Below are 22,127 nucleotides of genomic sequence, written 5' to 3'. Positions count from 1 at the left end.
ATATATATATATATATATATAAAACTGGTTTAGGAGTTACAACTGAACGATCCTCCTCCAAAGCGTCCATCAACCAAAATGGTGGCAATGTAATCCACTCCGAACGTGGAGGGAGAGTTTGCCCATGTATGGCTAACATATGGACTACTCTATTTGTTGTTCTTGGTACCCAATTTATTACATATATAGTCAAAACAGAAAAATAGTTCAATTGCATCAAAGAGCATAATCTCTGACTTCCAGGAAATATTTACTCTCTTTTTGTTCAAAAAGTTGCATATGTTTCTTGCATCTACTTCCACTTCAAGATTGGCCGTCGTGAATTTTCTGCTCCATTCAATAGCCCTGAGTAATAATCCTTGGCTTTCTGCCTCTTCTGCTGTATTCACATTTCCTCGATCTATTCCTACAGTCACAAAAAAACATTTTGAGTCTCGTAATGCATATCCTAATCCACTGAATTTACCTTGTTCTTTAAAGCTAGCATCAATGTTTAACTTCATGCTATTTATTTTTGGTGGCATCCAGTATATATTTTGCTTCTGTTTTAGAGTGTTAACTTGATTTCCAAATTTAGTCTGTTTGCTGAAAAAGCCTTGAATATGATTAGATAAATGGTACCAGTTTGGAGCAGAGTTATTATGTAGAATGTTGCACCTTTCTAACCAAATGATCCAATATATGAACAAACAAAAGCTTGTCCATAGATTGGTTTCAACTAGCCAGTTTGACGATGGTTTGTACCATAAATCAATCCAATCCTTTACCTGCAAATTCTCAAACTCATTTAGTCTAAAGTTCCAAGGGGTGGAGAACCAGAGTGACCTAGTCAAAGGACAAACTAAGAGAATATGGTGCACAGATTCCATGCAGGAGTTACATAACATGCATTTTTTGATAGGCACATACAATATAGTACTAAGGTGATCTCTTGTAGGGACGACAATACTATTATAGCATTTCCAAGCAAATAAAGAAGCCCTTGGATTCAAATCATTATGCCAAAAAGCCAAATTATTAGTTTTGTTTAAAACAACAGATGCATTTTTGGAACTGAGTTCATTGTGCGTAGATTTAACTGAATGTTGTCCATTTTTATTGAGTTTCCACTTTAATTTATCTACTTGGTTGAATCTAGGTAAGTAAATTTTTTGGATTTTAAGAGAGGTGTCCATATCAAAGAGAGAGTTAAGAGCATTTATATAACACCCCGGCTTTTTCTTTTGTTTTCCTAGTATAAAATAATAATAATAATAATAATAATTAAAACAAAAAATAGGATAAACTCTATTAAGGATAGGAAACCCCGTAGGTTAGGAGATAAACCTTCCTTCCTTGTTTTTCGCGGGGGTTTAAAACAAAAAGGAGTTTGCACGGAGAGTTAGGAAAACACAGAGAGTTTTAAACAGAAAAAGGGAGAATTTTACTGAGAGAGGAAAAGGAAGTTTTTATAGAAATCTACGGATAGCTAGCTGACAGCGGGAGCTAATCACGGGTGAGTAGATATTTTTGTTTAACTCATGGATTTTCTTCGTTACTATTGTCTTTCTAAATTTTTATAAACTTCCGTCATCTGCTGGTTCTGTGCCGTTCTATGCATGCTCTGTAAACTTGTCTGCGCGATATGTCTACGCAGTGATTGAACAACAGAAAAACTTGTCTGCTATATGTTTATGCAGTGATTTTAACAACAGAAAAATTGTCTGCAATCAATTTGTTTGCGCACTGATTGAACAAAGTGTGTTTATAATAATTCGAAGTATTAACTCTAATCACATGATTACATACTGTCGAAAATTGTTAGATTATAGTGATTTAGTTTTCCACATGTTTTATACTGCCGGTTGTTTTGGTTGTGAGAACCAACCCTTTTTGGTTGGTTGAAGGGGGTGGTCAGTTGATATCGAGTGATGGGTAGAGGTTGGTGGTTTGTTTGGAGTACTGTGAAGCAGTCGGACGGTGGTTAATGGCGTTAATGGAGGCGCGATCTGGAATCGATACTATTTAATTTTGTTGTGTGTTTTGATGGGTTGTACTGTGGTTTTAGTATAGAACTGTGTTGGTGAAATGAGAATTGATTTCATAGGGGGTTGGGGGCTGTTGAAGCTCAAGAGAAGCCATTAATGGCGTAGAACGCGATTTTCGCAGTATAATGGAATTGAGATTTGAGGGTATCGGTGGATTGGGTTTTTTGTGATGAATCCAACCGTGGGATTTAAATTGGAGATGGGTTGGTGGGTTGTGGTGGTCGGCTGGTGGAAGTTTTGGTGAGGAAGGAGATGAACAGTGCCTTCCGATTTGGGCTTGGGCCAAATCGGGATGGGCTTTTATCTTTTTACTTTTGGATTTTAGTTTTTGGGCTTAAGTTAGCCTATGGGCTTTAGACTTTGGGCTTTTGAGTTAGAAGAGTTTGTGGACTCTGACTTTGACTGTTGACCAGAGTGGACTCTGACTTTGACCAGAGTTGACTTTGACTTTGACCAGAGTTGACTTTGACCAGTTGACCCGAAAATTTGACTTTTCCTAAAATTATGATTCAGTCTAATAGGATAAGTCTAGGACTATTAACGTGCTTGGCTTTAGGCTAAGACCTTTCTATATATACGTGTGTACGTGTATTAACTAATATGTGATTGTGCAGTATTTTATGATATACAACGTTGACACTTAGACATTCATGAAATTAATAACGCGCGTAAAACCTAAAATCGTGAATCAAGATATTTCGTGGATTCTCGAAATAATAAATACAATAAATTTCAATAATCGTAAAACAATTTACCTCACTCTTTTAGAACTCTCCACGCCTAAAATTTTGGATATTGAGTTTTACGACCGTTGATGTCATATGTTAGGTGGGCATTTATTGAATGTGCCATAAATGGCCCGTTAAGCGTTATATATGGGTATTCATTGAATGTGTCATGAATGACCGGGTATTATTCGAATGAATGCCATGAATGCCCGGATTGTTTGGGCCTGCTAGAGAGGAACTAAGGTATTAGCCTTGTGGGTTAGTTGTATTATTTGATTATGCGAAAGTGTTTGGGTTACTTTTTGAATACATAGGATATCTACATATGTTATATGCAAGTTCTAACTTTCTTTTGCGAGGAGGGTAGGACTTAATAACATTTTGTCTTGAGGACGCCGGTCCTACCCTTAAACAAAGAACGAATATCGGTAAGTTTTAATTCGGTATTTAGATATTAAAACGAGTTATTATAATGAGTTATATAATGGAAGTTTTGTTTTGGGAAGAAGTTATGCGGTTGAAATGGCCGGAACTACCATCTTCCAAGTTGTGAATGATTAGGATTATGATAGAGTTAAAGTGTTAGTGGGATAAGAAAAGTTTTGAATGTTTATATGTGTTTAGTCTACTCATACCAAGCCAAATTCAATTTGCTGACCCATGTTTGCTTTGTTTTGGCAACGTGGGTGTGTTCTTGGGAACATAGGTGGAAGGCAGTGGAACCGCGGCGTGTGATTTGGATTCTTGCCTGGAGCAGTCCGGGAGTTTATTTTTATTAGGTCTGTTTTATTGGACGGATGTAATAACGTAGGTTACATTTTTATATGACATGAGAATATGATGTTGAGGACCTGTTATTCTTAGAATGTTATAGTGATGATTTTTGGATGGGAAATAAACTTTCATAAAGTAATAAAGAGAATTTTGGAGATTTTTGTTGTTGAGTTGATCCTGTTGTGATGTGGGTTTTAGGGTTTGACATGTGTTGTATCCCCCCGTCATAGCCTGGGTTTTTAGACAATTGAACCAAGTGATGGTTGAGATATTTATATTTCAATTATTCATTTTTTTAATTGTTTAGAAATTCGGGCTGTGACAATTTATATTCCATGTTATAGTAGTAATATTTATAAGATCAGAAACTTTAGTAAATAGAGGATTATATACAATATAAGAAGCAATCCTGCCATTAGGACATTCAGAGAGCCAAGCATCATCCCATATGTTTATATTCTTACTTGAACCTACCTGCCATATTGAGTTGTCTTTGATGATAGGGCCTTTTGCATTCCTTGCCAAAACCATGATGTCCCTTGTTTTAGTCTAGAGTGAAGAGCATTACTATTAGGGTGGTACTTACCTTTCAATTGTTTGGATAGTAAGGAATATGGTTTAGTTATAATATGCCATAAAATTCTGGTAAGGTGAGATAAATAATTTGTTTCCATATATCTTATCCCTAGTCCTCCATTCCTTTTTTATTTACAAATGAATCCCTAATTCTTCAAATATAGAGCTGAGGATGGCTTTTACCAGTATTTGTTCCCCACGAAAAGTCTCTTTGCAAAGCATTTAGGGTAGATGTTACAGCTAGAGGTAAAAGGAAAGTGCTCATAAGAAACACTGGAATAGCTGATGATACTGATTTAATTAGGACCGTTATTGCTGCTTGAGAAAACAATTTACCTTTCCAACCTGCAATTTTTGAGTTAACCTTGTCAATTATTAGATGGTTGAAGATCTCAAATTTTGGTTGTCCAAGGAAGAGGGTTGAACCTAAATATTTTTCTCCAATTTGTATAGTTTTCATTTTTAACAATGGCTGGATACCTATTGCTTCATTTGATGGCATATTATGACTAAAATGGATTCCAGACTTTTCATAATTTATTTCTTGACCAGTAATGTCGCAAAAAAGATTTAATGCATCAAGAAGTTCTTTAGCTTCCTTAATATTTGCTCTACATAAAATGAAAGCATTATCTGCAAAAAGAATGTGAGCTATAGGACAACTATTCTATGAGATTTTTATTCCATGTAGTTTATTTTTTTGAATTTTTTCATTTAATATTCTTGTCAAGACTTCCATACAAAGGATGAACAGAAGAGGGGACAGGGCCCTTGTGTAAGGCCTTTTTTGGATTTGAAAAACCCATGAGGAGACCCATTGACCATGATAGAAAATTGAGGAGATGATATACATTGAGTTACCAAATTTACATATGATGCATTAAAACCTAAGGAGCTAAGGATGGTGGTAATAGTGTTCCAGTTAACTCTATCAAAAGCTTTTGACATGTCAAGTTTGATTGCCATTAAACCTGATATGCCTTTCTTGTGTTTCAAAGTGTGCATAATCTCATGAGCTAAAATTATATTGTTAGTGATTTGCCTCTTTGGAACAAAGGCACTTTGAAAAGGTGAGATTCATGGAGCAATGATATTTTTTAGTTTGTTGGAAAGAAGCTTTGAGATGACTTTGTATGAGATGTTGCAAAGGCTTATGGGCCTAAATTCAGAACAAGTTTTTGGATTTGTACATTTTGGTATGAGAGCTATATTTGTATGATTGATATTTATGAGTGTGTGGCCTGTTCTGAAGAATTCAGACACCATCTGATAGACTTCCAATCCTAGTAAATCCCAAGAACTATGATAAAAGAGGGCAGGGAACCCATCAAGGCTAGGAGACTTTAGACCTCCAATACTAAACATGACATCTTTTACTTCATCTTGAGTTACAGCTCTCAAAATGTCACAATTATCCCCTACAGATATAGCTTTACGAAAAAGGGATGTTATAGGAATCAGGTTCACATGCTTGTCATCATTTAAAAGGTTTGAGAAGTGATCAACTAAAGCCTGTCCTATGTCTTTAGGGGAAGAAATCCATTGATCAGTTGAAGTTTTAAGCCATTCAATCCTATTATATTTCCTATGTCTTAAAGTTTTTATGTGAAAAAACTTTGTGTTTCTATCTCCTTCAACTATTTCTTTATCTCTCGATTTTTGTTTCCACATCTTTCCCTCACAGGCCAGAAGGTAATCAAGTTGATCCATGGCTTTTTTTTTGAAAGATAAATTATATTTAAAAGGAACAAGATTATTAAAACTTTCAATGGTTTTGTGAGATGCAAATATTTGTCTCTGTATGTTTCCAAAAGTGGTTATGTTCCAAGTTCTCAAAGCTTTTTTGGTTGAGGAGAGGTGGAAAGGAAGAAGATGTATAGGCTTAGAAGAGGAGTTTGGTGATTTGAGTTTTGGCCAAGCTAAATGGACAGTTTTGTAGTAAGAGGGATGATCCAGCCACATTGAATGAAACATGAAAGGTTTTGGTTAATGATGGATGGATGGTTGTGTGTTGAGAAGAAGAGCACAATGGTCAGAGGATATTGCTTGTAGGTGTTGCAGATTAGAATCAGGGAACAGGAGGTTCCAATCAGAATTTGTTAAGGCCCTGTCTAATCTTTTTTGGATGTTGTCTTGTCCAACCCTCTTGTTAGACCAAGTGTATGGGTACCCTTTGAAACCAAAATCTATGAGCGCAAGATCTCTAATAATATCATGAGCCGGTTGTCCATCATTAAATTCATAATCTTTTCCTCCAATAGATTCATCAGGTGCAAGAGTGACATTTAGATCACCAATGATCAAGATAGGGGAGGTTTTGTTGTGAAGGTTACGGATTGGATTCCAACTTGTATCTCTAGTGTTAGGATAAGGACTACCATAAAAGAAACAACCAGTCCAAGGAAAAGAATTAGGACCCCAAGAAAATGGAAGAAGTGATGTGATGAAAAGAAGATGAAGTTATTTGTACATTTATACCAGCTTTCCACATTAGGCAAAGGCCCCCTGCAGTATTGATAGCTGGTATTTCAAAATGATGTGGATAATTAAGAATTTTGACAAGTAAGTTAATATGGTTTTGTGAAGCTTTAGTTTCTGATATGAATGATATGTCTAAATTGTTACTGTTGATCAAGTATTGTAAGTGTCTAACTGTGGATGCGTTTCCACATCCCCGACAGTTCCAACTAAGAATCCTCATATTATCACTATCTATATCTCTACTATATATCATCAACCCCCAAAAAGACAAAAGTACTTTCAACAGATTTTGGGCCCAAATTCATACAAAGAAACACATACATAGACACCACATAGGAATGTCTCCTTTTAGATGGTATAGTTAAAATGACTAGCATATAAAAATCATCATTTGACATGTGTGGATAATGGATTATACGATGCAAGGAAAAAGGATGGTATGCGGTGGAGTAGCGGATGTGAGATGAGTAACAGTTTTCTAGATTAAAAAAACATGTATTCAGCATGAAGCATACTAGAGAAGGGTTGTAAGAGAGAATCTTATACATACATACACCCTAAAACTAGTATACTGCATTGCAGTGGGGGCGTGAGCGGAGAAAGGGTGGAGAAGAGAGGGAGATATGGGTATTGGTGAAGAAGGACAAATCTTTAAACAAAAGGAAGAAAGAACCAACTTATCTATCCAAGTACCACCTCAAAGAACATCACTCTCAAATGAGACTATGGTGCCATCCGATGGATGTAAGAATAGTAGAATACTGATACTCTCCCCTATATACTGAACACCCAATGCACGTACTACTCCCACAAAAGGATTCTTCCGATTAACTTGCGCATATAAGTAATTCACTAAAAAATAGTTCCTCTGATCTACACACTCTTCTAAACAACATTCAAAACAATGGATAGTGAAGAAAAAACACTTTAATAGAGGTACAAACAACAATGTCGACCCAAAACCACCAACCCACAATTAATTGAGTTATGCTTCCTTCATTCTTAGTTTCGATACCATTTTTCATCTCTTGTGATAAACTAACAAAAAAAATATTCAATAAAATCCAAAAGTGAGATTTATTTCAAAGAAAACCCATAATCAAGTATAAATCACAAAGCACAACTGAGATACAATCAAAAGGAAAACTAAAAACTTTATGAACAGATGAAATAGAAAAGGTAGAACTTTGGAACTTGCCTTCTTTAATCGCATACCTTGCTGTCGGGACTGTTGAGAAAGTTACCCTGCTGCGGTTGTGCCAATAGTTGCACAGAAAGTAATGAAACCTGATTCCCCACCAATTTTCCAACGAGAAAGAGAAATATTGTGGGGTGTTATGAAGAAGAGATAGAGAGTGTGTGTGTGTCAGGGAGTGATGGATTTCGGCAATCGAGAGTTTTGGGCGAAGAAGATACAGAGAGGAGCTAAGGGAGTTTCTGGCGCGAGAGATCGAGTGAGGAGAAATTAGCAAAGTTTGTGCGAGAATGAGGACAGACAGACGGATAGAAACCAACCAAATCACCTTTTGGGCCACATACCCCACCCCGCCGTAACATTCGCTCCACTCGATTATTTTCTAGTTCCGCCACCGCATTACCCATCATCATCTTGCATACTTCATACTACCTAGGGTATGCATACACGTCCTTAAATACATACTCTAGGTATATATGCATACAAGGCCAGCCCTGTATTTGAATGGGCCCAATGTAAGGTCCGCAAAATGAGTCTTTTATTTCCTTTTCTTTTTGAGAGAATGGGCTTTTTGTATTGATTTTAAAAACTATAGTGGGTTTTTTCCAAATTTAATGGCCCTTTTGTTTTGGTTGGGGTCATATGCAAGGCTTTAGGCAACATTGGCCTAGGGCCAGTATGCATACTACCTAGGTATGAATAGTTGCATATTTGTCTTTATCAATAATCACATTTAAAAACCTAGGTTTTTTAGTAGCTAAAACCTACTGGCTGACCTTATTAGAAAATTGAAAATTGAACTGTATTTTGTTTAGGTAATTAAAGCTTGTCTTTTCGATCGACCATTTTCTTGTAAAACATATTCTCAGTTAGTGTTCACGATTCCAAACGGAATATCATAATTCCATTCGATATTTCGGTTTTTTTTTTTAAAATAGAAAAAACAACATAGGGTCTGGTCGAAATAATAATGATTCCGAAATTATTATAAATCAAAATATAACATGGGTTGAAATATTGTGAATTTCGATTTTCCAAATTTTTGGAATTCCAAAATCCCAAACTATGCTCTCAGTATACAAGTTTTTGGCGATTATCTTAATGCACGTACAGTACCTCCTGATAGCCTAATACTGAATTGCAAGTTGAAAATAAAAATTATAGTAAATACTAAAATACTACCTGCTGATAGCCTAATACTGAATTGCAAGCTGAAAATAAAAATTATAATAGTAAATACTAAAATACTAATTCGCACCAAATTATCTGATTAAACAGAAGAACAAAGAGATATAATCATATAATTTCTTCAAATACCTTCACCTATGAACTTTGCATATATCTCATAGCGACACATCGGGAAGGTGTTCTTTGAGTTCTTTTGGAACCATGTGTAAATTGCATCTTCTATGAAACACATGTTTGCAAGGCATACGTTCACATCCCATTTCCATCAACAATTCATTATAACATATTGGACACTCAACTTTCAACATATCTATTGTTTCGAATTTCCTTTTTCTAGACATATGATTTGTTGATATTGATGCTGATGACCGTCCTTGAATAATCCACTGCTCAACTTCGTATTCATCATCATACTTTACCTCTATTTTTACAACAACCCCTAAGAATAAAATCAATGTTATCTTCTCAGGCTTGAACTTATCTTTTAATGCCATTGCTGCAATCAGGTTAGAGGAAGTTGATAACTCACCGCGAATAGCTTCCCAAGTTTTGCTATAGATATCATGGCTGCATGTAGTACTCACCGAGTTTTTCTTGGACTTCAAGTTGACAACCATCAGGATTCAACATTTTGTTCAAGTGAACCTTCATGATATCATCCATTTAAATTCCCAAATAACCAACCATAATTATTATTTGTCGCAACAAAGTGAACCTTCGTGATGAACGTCATGTCCTTGGACTTATCTTTGTTGTGAGAGTATAGAACGCGCATCTGTCTGCGAAAACTAGGTCTTGCGGTATAAGGGATGTTCCTGCTTGGTCGTGAGGGTAATTCATCCATGTTTTGACTTAGTAACTAAAGGATGAAATTGAACTAGCAGACTAGCAACTTTTTTTTAGAAGATCAGAGTATCAAGACTAGCAACTTAATGTACTTGATCGCGTGTTGATAATGGTACAGGCCTACAAACTTGCAAAGTGACTAATAAGTATTGTGTTTTTTTTGGTAACCAAACTAATATTATTAATTACACCAAACGGTATCTACAAACGGATGATATTCTACTTAAATAAATGTAGTTGCTGAAAACAGTGAGAGAAAGACTGAGTTTGAATATTTACCAAGGCATAAGGTATGTAGGTGATGTAGTTGTTGTTGAAACCGAATAGCACGTGCAAAAGGGCATTGCAAGAATATATGGTAATGAGAATCATCACTGCGATTATACAATGAACACGAGCTATTTACTACAAAACCCTTGGATGCAAGTAACTCGGAAGTAGGAACAAGTCCTTTAAAACACTGCTAGGGAAAAAACCTAATTTTGAAGGGAAAATTTATTTTCTAAATCATTTTTGTCAACGGAAATTCATTTGTATCATGCTAATGTGTTTTTGCGTGCTCTATATAATGACCGACTGTTCTTTGTCGACTTGGTTTTGGTTTGTTAGTTTTAGAAAGGATTCAACATTATATTGGGCCCCTACTTGAAGTATAATTGGGCCTTGTTTATCAAGGAACTGTTTATACCGACTAAAAATTAAAGCATTAGAGCATTTCCAATAGGTGGTGTAAACCGTAATACCGTATATATAGAGTGTAAAATTTACACCCTAAGTGTCAAAAAACTCTTTTAAATGGGGGTGATATATTATAGATAATAGCTAATTAGTTAATAGAGGGGGTGGGGAATTCTCCATCTCGCTATTAGTTAATAAAAAACTCTGGCAATACTTGAACACACGTCTGAACAAAAAAAACGTTCGGATCACAATTTGAAAATTTTAAAATCAGACGACACTTAAAGTGACGTCCTAATTTAAATTATAGAGAGACGTCACTTTAAGTGTCGTTTGAGTTTAAAATCAATTTTTTTTTACACTTCTCTGTTAAGAACAATAGAGAGTGGATATTTATAGGCTATACAATAATTTATAATTGGAGTTATAAAATCCTAATAGCACCTAGGCGGAACCTATGTGGAGGTGTAATTTTACACTCCTATTGAAGATACCCTTACCAAAAAACTGTTTTACTAGTAAAATAGTGACAAAGGGATTAACCAAAAAAGATAGTAACCAAGGAAACCTATTTTTACCGCTAACACCTTAATTATCTTGACTACTTGAGAGAATATAATCTTGGTCTTCTTATACATTTACGTCAAAATTCCAAATATACAAAATTGTTGTTTACATTTTGAAGTTCATAAGTAGTCCGGTGCCCTTGTGCCCTTGGGTTTTGCTCTTTAGTACTAGTTAGATTCTCCTCAAGCTCACTAGCGAGGAAGTACCCGGTCGAATTTATAACTATGTCCTTGGGATTTGTTGAGGTGCGCGTAAGCTGCCCAGACACCAGTTAGCCCCAAAAAAAAAACTACTATTTTCTAAAATCTGCCTGTTATATGAACTCTACTTATACGAACTCCAAAAAAGCTCCACTATGAAAACATTGAATTAGAAGCTGATTTTTGGTGGAGATGTTCTCCTCACAATATAGATCATTCTTAGAAAAAACCAGTACATTTGAAGATATCTAGACATATCAAAATTTGCTTACAATGTCATAAAATTATCCAGCGGTCAAAAAAATTCAAATTTCAAAACAACTTTTGATAATGTTAAACATTTTTGTTTTGGTTGATTTTTTGTAGGAAGATTATTCATTATGAGAAAACTATCTTCACCAAAAATCAGCCCTCAATTCATCTTATAAATCTACTTTTTGTGATAGAGTTCATATAACGGGCTCGTTTCTAAAAATACAAAATTGTCTCCACAAATGGGATTAAGCTTTGGGTTTGTATGCTTGCAACTCTCTAAACACCCTAATATAGGACAAGGCCCAAAATATCGAATTCGGTGAATATTTCGGTGTACCTAAAAACCGATATATATCGGATATATCTATTTTTTTTTTGTAACCTATCCAAACTATCTAAAATATCGGAAATATCATATATTTATATTAAAAAATGGTCAAAAAGTCAAATGATATATATCGTAAATATCGCACATATCGGTTATATCGATGATATAAAGTTATATATCGGAAATTCCAATATATATCAGGAAAAAAAGAATTCAATATTCGGTAGATATATATGGATGTCGGCACCAAAAAATATATATATCGATAATATATCAGATATATCGGCGATATTTTGGGCTTGATATAGAAGCAAGGCCCAAAATATCGATATCGATGAATATATCGGTATACTCAAAAACCGATATATATCGGATATATCCATTTTTTTGGTGATCAGTCCAAACTATTTAAAATATCGGAAATATAATATCGGGAATATCAAAAATATATCGGAAACATATTGGAAATATCGGATTTATATTAAAAAATGGTCAAAAAGTCAACTGACATATATCGTAAATATCGATTATATCGGCGATATAAAGTTTTATATCGAAAATTCCGATATATAAAAAAAAAAAAAAAAAAAAAAGGTTCTATATTCGGTGGATATATATTGGAAATATCGATATCGGTGTACCAAAATACCGATATATATCGGCAATATATCAAATATATCGGTGATATTTTAGTCCATGTATAGGAGTACAAAATTCAAACTTACAGAAATTCCCCTACACTTTTTATGTATTTTAATTCTGTATAACGAACAAAATACCCTTTAGTGACTCTTACATGAGAAGACGGCAAGTGTATCACTCTGACTGAACTGAACTCACCTCGTTGATTCCTAGGAGATTGTACTGCGTTGGACATATCTTAATCCTGCTGAAATGACCAAAATACCCTCATTAACTGAAAATGTTGGAATCAACTGCAATTGGGAATTTGTTCCTAAAATGCCCTTATTCCCACTTGCTCCACAGTTAAGTAGTTCACAACCTTTTGATGACTTAAGATATTTTTTTGTCCTGATAAGGACTTAACTAAATGCCAAGCTTTCTCAGTATTTTTCCACTTTGGATAAAGCAATTGCAAGTGCTCAGGCCAGCTACACTAGTGCAGCAAGTAAGCAACTGAACTGCAAGAAACCAAAATTCAAGAAAGAAAAGATGGTTCCTATCTCACTTTAGTAGCCAGGTCTAACAAGATGAGGTGAGGCTTGTGGTTCCTACCTTGGCTTACCTAATAAAAGAGATGTTATATTAAATTCACTATCACTAGAAGAATGGAAGTTATGAATTGAATTGTAATTAAGGACCATAATGCATTTCTTTGTGGTTGTTTGTTGTCATTGATCTAGCATTCCGAAAGACCTTAAGCGTGAGGCTTGGTTCGTGACTATGCATTTTTAGGAGCTCTATTTGATTTTAATGGTTGAAGACTTGAAGTACACCATCAAAGCGGCCTTTGCTGAATTTGAGTCTAAGCGTATAACTCACTTCATCACTTGCACAGCAACTTCTCTGCTACTCTGAGTAGCGTTACACACTTACACCTCGACTAAGATTAGGTGGGCTTTGGTTCGTGCTGGTGCGCCCTACCGCAGATCTGACTTCAACTAGTTGTACTTTAACCATACTTCTTCCATGTCTATGTGCCATTGGAGCATTTAGACTTGAAAATAAAGAATCTATGAGTACACTTACTCTATCAAGTTAAAGAAAAGAAAGGCAAAGGCAAGAAAGAGACATCAACATTAGAAGTGAGATGGGTTGTCATGTTTTATGGTAGGTGACTAAACAACCACCTTGAGCTCACATGCCATCTTGTATATTTATATAATGTATAGAGAGGGTCATTACCTTTGTTTCCTCATGACTTCACATAGCCATCATTTCGATTCAATCTTCAAAGTCCAGACATGAAAGTAGTCCAACCACTTAGTAATGTCTCTTTAGTCACAAGAAAAATGTACTAACCTCTATTGTATTTTAAACTTTAACAAGATTGGTGCATCCCCTTTTTCACTCAACTAGCTAAACCACTGCTAGAACAGACAAAGAGGATATACTACTTAACAATTAATAAGTAAAGAAAAACAATGTGAACTAATTGAACACACTAAACATCAACCAGTACCAAGAAATCTGAGATCTGAGGTTTTTTCTGAGTTCATCCATATATGTTGATTAACAAAAAAAATAAAAAAAATTCACTACAGATTTGAGTTCACATTGATAGGTTTGAACTTTGAACATACAAAGATGAAATGCAAGTAGAAACATCAAACTAAGTTAATAGTATCAATGTTTCTAAATGAAACATACCAATGACCTGTAAAAGTTTGCAGCAATTGAGATTTATTCTCAGGATATGAAAGGAAACAATAACAAGAAAAAAAATCCAGAGCTTAAAGAGGAAACTGCTACCTAGAGACGGTAAGCACTAAGCAGCAATGAAACTTTTTACCTCTTTAGCTCATATTCTTCAAGTCTGTAAAGAATTAATCAAATAATAGCCACCAATATGTCTGTACACTCCTGCACCTTCAAGGTAACCACAGCAAGACTCGGGTTCTTCAGTTAAAGATCAGACCCACTGCTTGCTCATGCTTGTGATTATTTCCAGCCCACCATGGCTTGAACCCAATGTGTGCACTGGTGTCTTCTTCGACCGGAGCAGGGAGATTAAGATCGAGAAAATCGCGTATCTCAGGAAGTTGTTGCTGAATGACAATTGTGTGGTTGCCTCTGGCTTCAGAAGCTTCAAGCACATGAGACCTTTTGTGACCACCTAGAGCTTGTCCTGATGTAAAAACTTTGGAGCAAATTGGGCACTCATGCTTATTCTTCTTTGAACCATAGCTAGTTTCAGTCCAGCTAGCCGCCTCTTTCTCAATTGGGATCCCATTGTTGAACGATTTCATGAGCTTACCATCAGTTTTAGAATCAGCATTGAGCTCAATGATGGTTTCACTGCTTTCGGTGCTAGGTGCGCAACAACCTTTAATCTTCTTGTGGCTCGCCCGATGACCACCAAGTGCTTGGTAAGAGTGAAAGATCTTGTTGCAGGCAGCGCATTGATACTTGCTTTTGCTTGGGGAATCAGTAGCATCAAATTTCATTTTCTTCGAACACTCTTCCACAATTTTGGAATCAGAAGCATTGTGACGACGAGCTCTCTTGCCTGGACTACTATACTTGCCACATTCTGAATCAGTTTGGTCATCTCCTTCCTTAACCAAATCCTTCCTTAGTTCAGCTTCAGCACACTTCACTCTACTTTTAGTATACACACCTTTCCCCAATTTGGCATTGGACACTTCAAATCCCTCTTCATTGTCACTCTTTGGCTTCTTAAACCTGCATTCCCCAATAGACCCATTGACAGAATCTTCTGCTGATTCAAGCTTCTTAACTCCATTTCTCGACATCCCATAGTTAGAATTACCAAATTCAGATCCTTTAGGCTCGAATAGAGCATTATCCGAGTCCAAAAGAACACATTTTAACTTCTTATCTTTCAGTTTCTTAGTCTTCACAATTTGATTAACATTGCTATCTTCTTTCTCAGAAATTCCCTTTACTAAACTTGATGATTTAACTTCAACAACAACAGAATTATTATCCGAAGATTCAGTCAATCCACCCCAGTGTCCTACATCTCTAGATAACATCATCAAACACATAGCTACTTCTTCTTGTTCATGCTCAATTTCAGAAACAGAACTAGAACCATTATTTGCTAAAGACAAAGACGAAGAAGCAGTAATAGTAGTACTAGTGGTAGTGTAATTCTTGTACCTTGTTCTTTTCGATCTCCTTCTACGCCTTGGTGCTGCAGTTTCAGTATCAGATTGACTATCCATGATCCATGAATCATTTTCCAAGCTATCAGAAACTCTTTCCTTTTCAGAATGGCATTTCATATGACCAAACAAAGCTTTCCAAGATTGAAATTCTTTACCACATTCTTTACAAATTTTCTCCTGCTTCAAACTACCATCATCATCAATTGAATCAGAAATCCTCCAAGTCTTCTTAGGGTTCTCTCTAAGACCATAACCAACATGACCATTCACATCAAATTCCACCAAGTAAATGTTATTAGTATTACTACTACTTCCACCATTAATGGAACAAGAAGTTTTCTTTTTTTCAAGCTTGTCTTTTTTCTCAATGTTTCTCATATGAGACCTCATATGTCCACCTAATGATCTTCCACATGGGAAATCTTTCTTACAAAACTTGCACACATGCCTCTGTTCTCGATCTTCTTTCATTGCTCACTAAACACAAAACCCGGATCAAAATCACAAAAACAAGCTCAAATCACTCAATCACTCAATCACTTCCAACACTCTAATGCTATAAAAAAAAATAGACCCCAATGCTAGAAGAAGAAAAAAACAGAGGACCCAAGATCAGATATTCTAGTAAAAACAAGTAACAAACTCGAATCTAACAAGAAACCAATTCAGATCATGGTGTTTGAACTAAATGAAACAACAGCCCAAGTTAGATTTCAGTGTTTTAAAGCAAGGACAAGATCTAAAACAGTAGAAAAGAAGACTAAAAATTTGGTTACTCTTCTTTCACTCTTTCTTGGGTAGTTGAAGAAACTTTTACACACACACACATACAAATAAAAATGAAGTGGGTGTATAAGAGTATAAGACCTTTTGAGTTACTAATGATAGCATGTATGAACTAGCCAAAGATGCAAAAAATGAGAGAAAGACTCAAAGAGAGAATTTTTCTCTCATACTAACACACACAACACATACTGTTTATTTCTCTCTCCTTCCTTCTTTGGAGCTATATTTGGAGGAGAAATCCATGCATGGAAGCAAAGATAAAAAAGTAGGAAACAAAAGATAGCAGCACGTGTACTCAACTGAGAATGCTACGCTACTCTATCGAACGGTTGTGATTTGTTTTTTGTTGTTATGATCTCGAGGTGTTAAGATTGTCTACTTGGACTGAACTCTTTTCCGAACTATTCCTTCCTTTGTCTTGCTCCAAAGCAAAGCCCCACTCATAAGTTGAAAGGTTCGAATCTCCAACCGTTATTCATATGGACTTTTTTATCCTGTTTCTTTTCGTTATTCTTTTTTTTTTTTTTTTTTTTTTTTTGTGAAAATTTATTTACAACCTATAATTAAGCAATAAGAATTGGCTAATACATGGTTAATTTAAGGTTAAGGAACATGGGAAAAAGCTCAAATTTGCCACATGGAATTACACTTTTTGGGTCCACTGACTTGGCCCACTTATTGATGAATTCTATGCTTGAGATTTGGATATTTATTTTTGAATTTATGGTGTTTTTATTTTTTAGCCAATGGCAGTTCAGATTTCAGATTTGTTTGTTAGGTATCATTTTTCACATTACATTTTGGTGTTTGTGATATATTCACCATTTAATTGGATTGTTTGTATTAGTGAGCTACTGAGCTTTTTTGGTTGAAGTGTTCTTGGTGATCTTGGAAGAGAAATAATATCCAAAGAATTTTTGAGAGTTACACACATTACCATATATATATTGTGCATAGGTTTCAGAATAAAGCTTGCTCTTAAATTTAGTTTTAGAAATCAAATCAGAAAACCGATCTCCAATAACTGGCCATTATGTCCTCCTAATTAAGTGGTGTAGCCTGGCCAAGAGCGAACCACACAAGTGACGACTGACGAGTACCTTTTTAGTTTAATGTATACCTGTACTATTCATTATTTATTGGTACGTTTTCAATTTTCATACCATCTTTGACATGAAAGAATGAAATAAAGAAGAATACAGGGAGTCAAAATGCAACTTCCCGTGGCACGTTAGCTAGCTTAATTAGTAGCCATTGTCCATTTGGATCTGTAGATGTCCACCTAAACCAAATATTCATTGAATTAAGATGGACCAGCTAGCTCATAACCATGTCACAACTTTGTCAAGTGTTGATTGTTCCGTTAAAATCATTATTGTAATAATGTAATACTCATGTAGGTAACATGTTGATTTAAGAAATTCTGAAAGTTGAACCACAAGGTCCATGCTTCATGGCTTCATGCTGATAGTTTAGGTAATTGATACTGTCAAGCATATGCTTGTTACATGGTCAGTTACTATAAAAGCATAGAAAGGGAATGGTTAGGAGAAATTCACTTTTATACTCGCACCTAGCAAGTTGCTAATAGCCTAGTACCATGTAATCACTAGCATTTCCTTACTTAATTCTATGGAGATATCTAGGGATGAGTAGTCTACCTAGGGGTTATGGAATGCTTTAAAGTATTTAATTGCGGTTAGTGTTTGGATGCTAGTTCATGTTCACTATAAGCTTGTCACAGGTTGGATCATATCCGAGTGAGGTGCCGGCCTTGCTCTACATGAAGCCGGCTCTCATCGCAGTGACCGTAATGGTAGTGTCGTATTAACAACTGTTGTTACACTGATCGAAATTATGCCAGTACGTAATTCCCTTCTATGCCATTTTTCGCCGGCAAAATTGAGCATTGCATGTACAAATGTTATATTTTTTTACATCTCCTAGTGTGTGCATGCATGATTGCTGTGTATTAGATTCGATGCTTCGAAATCGACGAGTTTGATCTTATATTATATTGTAATATTGTAATTTTTAATATGGAGAAGTGTGGGAGGATCCCTATGGGGAAGCAAAATGATTAAATGAAGAATGCTATGTTCATATATGTGAATTCATTAATCTTTCTAGATTCTATTGTGATTTGGCAATATCTGTCCAAATTTTTGCATTATATGTAGTATTAATACGTACACTGGACAAATTTGGATCATATATTCTTTCGAACCAAACATTAGATATATTGGAGATGACCTTTTTGTTACATCAAGACAATCTTTTTGAATGGGAAATAAAGTAATCCTTGTAGCTTTTTACATAAAAATGATTCTACAAGATAGAAATGAGATCTTGACCTGTGCAAACTGCTATGGATCCCTGTTTAATTTGGTTGCTTATTATTTCACTAATTAAAATAATTAAGATTAACCAACCAAATTGTTGATTCGATCCGGCCACTATATATAGAATTCACACGTTTTTCCTTGCAAGTTGCAACACGGAGCATAAACTTAAACCTGGGTGCTGAAACCATGACCGCCTAGTCAAAACAGCATTTTCCCATCGGAAAAGGACCTCGTATTGGTGGTCGCGGTACTCAAAACGAGTTTGGTGCTATTAGACTGCGCATACAACTTGGAACTCGAATACTCGATCTTTTATTTAACTTGTACTCTGATCATCAGTTTACCCTGAGATTCGTGTAATGATAGACCTGTGCAAGGTTAACATGAAAGTACTTCTTTATATGCGTACATTGCACATTTGCTGATCATCCAAACACTAGTGGACCATCAGTTAGGCTTGTTAGATACATCCCAAGTTCCCAACCATACAGCAATCTTTGCTAAATGGTGGACCATATTTTTGACTATCCAAAAGAATGCCAACAAACAATTTAGATGTAGACTTGAGCAAATCTGAACAGTGATTTTTCAATGGGACAGCCAAACAATTGGGAGGCCCACAATTGCAGACCAAGCATGCCAAGTGGCAAACACCCCCTCTCACTTTTTCCTCAGTGTGTGCTACTGTGCTAGAGCATAACCTAACATCCAATAAAAACTTTACTCAAGCTTTACCGAAAAAAAAAACTGTACTTGAGAATTAAACCCTCTGAAGAAAGAGGTGCTTAAATTGACAACTTGACTCCTTACAAGGTAAGGTTGGCCACTCCTCTCCTTTGTCCTCTACCAGGCTCTTTAACATCAATACTACTAATATTAGAAGATGCCCAAGCTTGGCTTCTGGATAGCAAGTCCTATTTTTTGGCTAGGTAGCAAGTCCTACATAGGCCTTCTCGACCTAATCTTAGAAGCACCAGGGAGCACATGGGTTGCTCTATAATGAACGAATCTTAACCGTCCCTATAGTTGCGCCCACTACCATTACCCAAATAGTATATTATTTTTTGCTTTCTACCCTCCTCTTGTTAGCAAAAATATAACATTATAACCACCTGCCTAACTTAAAATCATTAATTGTCAAATTGTTACACTTTTCTTCCTTGCTACATTAGGGTCCCGAAAACATATCTCAAAGTCTAGCTAGAAGGTTAACTAGTATCGCATTCTTTCTGTGCGGAGTTCAAAATCTGTTTTTACCAACAATAGTCCATTTAGCTTGCAATTTCAATCAACCATTTCGAATACAATTAGGCTTACACAGCGAAATTTGATCATCTATGCAGGAGTAGATTTGACATTCTATTAATCATGACTCACGCAAATCACACTTAATGGTAGGCGTGGAATGGAGTAGTGTTTCCAGTGCAGTGTGCAACAATATAATGTTCCAATACGTCATTGTTGTCAATATGATTTTGCCTAACCTACCAAATCAAGAAAGGAAATCTATGATGGTACTGCAAATATAATTCAATGGCATGGTTTGCACAAATATAGGATTGGAATTGAATGAGAAGATGTGTGGGAAAAAAAGTGATTAACCATTGTACCAGGGTATATTCTATCTATTGTCTTCGCATCTTGCATTCATTAAAAGAATTCAACTTTAATGTGATCACCACTCACCAATGTTGTAAGGGACATCTTATCAAGCAGGTGATGTATACACAGTCCACACACAACGATTCCACAAGATCAATTCTAAGAACACGAGCACTCACTCACTTGTCAAAGTATCAACGACTTGATCGATATCAGATAACATCGATGATTCGTTACTCGACTCCATCTCGTGACATCATCACCTACTACTCTCATCATTGCTAGCATTAGCATTAGGCTTCCATCCGCCGTAATACTCAAATCATTACAGCCATTTGTTAGGAACCATAACTCAAATATACTTACTCTTTACCAATTACCAACAATAGTACAAATCTTTATCTATTTTGTACCAAATACGAAAATTGCAATCCGAACCTAGTGAAGATTCACTATGTCCTTAAGACAGATTTTCCCTCTCATGGTGCTTCAAGGTTGGATGAAAAACTTTCTCCCAAAATAGAACGGATTTTTCCTTCTATGGAAAGCAGTATTTCAATTCCACATAATTAGTAAACTCAACATTGTGTTTTGATTAAGAACAGAGAGGAGAAGAAATGTTGAAAGAGTTGTCTCTTCATGCAACAACGTCTGAAATATGAGAGTGGTGCATTTTAGAAACAACACAGTGACTGTTCAAATAGTCACACTTTTCGAAAGGACGCATCTTTTTGGTATAATGCAACGTTTCGAACCATTGTACCATTTCGGAAAGGTTTTCTCTTTTTAATGTTAAGCCTTATGGGCCCAAACGGATTGGGCCTTGTTAAAAATTGGTTGTCCAATGATTTGGACAAATTCTTGTCGTTTAGAACCTGCAAATCAATAAATATATTTCTAAAAAACCTGCAACAATTAAAAGAACAGTGGCAAGTTAGAGTCGAACCACATCTTGAAAGAAAAAAATTAGATATAAAAAATTTGATGAACCAATTACTAACTAGAATGATTTTAAAACAGTTTGTTGGATTTTACGTAACGAATTTAAACTAAGAATGAAAATTTAATTCTAAATATTTTAACTAATTGAACTAAATAATTATTTTTCAATAAATTAATGAATGAAGAAATCATAATAGTGAAAGACTTCAACCCTAATTAACGAAAAGATGACTTTTATATTTCTAAATGTTCATTCTCCAATATTAAAATTACATCAAACTACATACAACGCTAGCCAAAAGTTCGATGAATAATTTTCAATTAATTAAAACAACATTTATAGACGCTAGTCTCATTTTAATTTCTAAGATGTATATGTCCTCCAATTCTTCTAGCACTGATATTTTCGCTATCTAAGCATGGAAAATCACTTCTTAAAAAAAATGCATTAACCATCAAGGACAGTGAATTAAACAATAATGAATCATGTTCTAATTAATATAAAGAAATAAATGAACTATGAGAAATACCCCAAAGTGGTGATAGAATTCATGAAAACTTATGTCTCAATATATTAAATAAGAAGAACATCATTGGAACGCATTAAGCACAAAAGAAGTATGGGAGAATTGAAACATATATATAGAAATATAAAAATTAATCTAAATTTTCATGTTGGGGTATTCATCTTCCACCACTATGATGGAGATTTTAGCCCGACATGTTTAAAGAATGCATAAAGGAATAAAATAAAGTAACCATTGAAGCTTGAACCGATTCCTTTATTGAATTGT

General features: G+C 35.3%; 1 protein-coding gene and 1 long non-coding RNA gene across 2 annotated transcripts; both read right to left on the bottom strand.

The window, feature by feature from the left end:
- Window positions 1-8,997: 8,997 nt before the first annotated feature.
- Window positions 8,998-10,297, bottom strand: LOC147522127 (uncharacterized). The gene is made up of 2 exons (XR_015194982.1): window positions 9,499-10,297; window positions 8,998-9,408 (listed from the first exon to the last, which is right to left on the bottom strand). It is a non-coding gene; the product is annotated as an uncharacterized LOC147522127 (long non-coding RNA).
- Window positions 10,298-13,983: 3,686 nt separating this feature from the next.
- LOC147522126 (C2H2-like zinc finger protein) lies at window positions 13,984-16,699 on the bottom strand. The gene has a single exon (XM_086591319.1). The coding sequence runs from the start codon at window positions 16,127-16,129 to the stop codon at window positions 14,426-14,428; it is 1,704 nt and encodes a 567-aa protein (XP_086447445.1). The 5' UTR covers window positions 16,130-16,699; the 3' UTR covers window positions 13,984-14,425.
- Between the last annotated feature and the right edge of the window lie 5,428 nt (window positions 16,700-22,127).

The sequence above is a fragment of the Coptis chinensis genome, chromosome 1 (assembly GCF_015680905.1).
Source record: "Coptis chinensis isolate HL-2020 chromosome 1, ASM1568090v1, whole genome shotgun sequence".
In the NCBI taxonomy this organism is placed as follows: domain Eukaryota; kingdom Viridiplantae; phylum Streptophyta; class Magnoliopsida; order Ranunculales; family Ranunculaceae; genus Coptis; species Coptis chinensis.
Note: the sequence above shows the minus strand (reverse complement) of the source record. Positions and strands in the feature narration are given on the sequence as shown.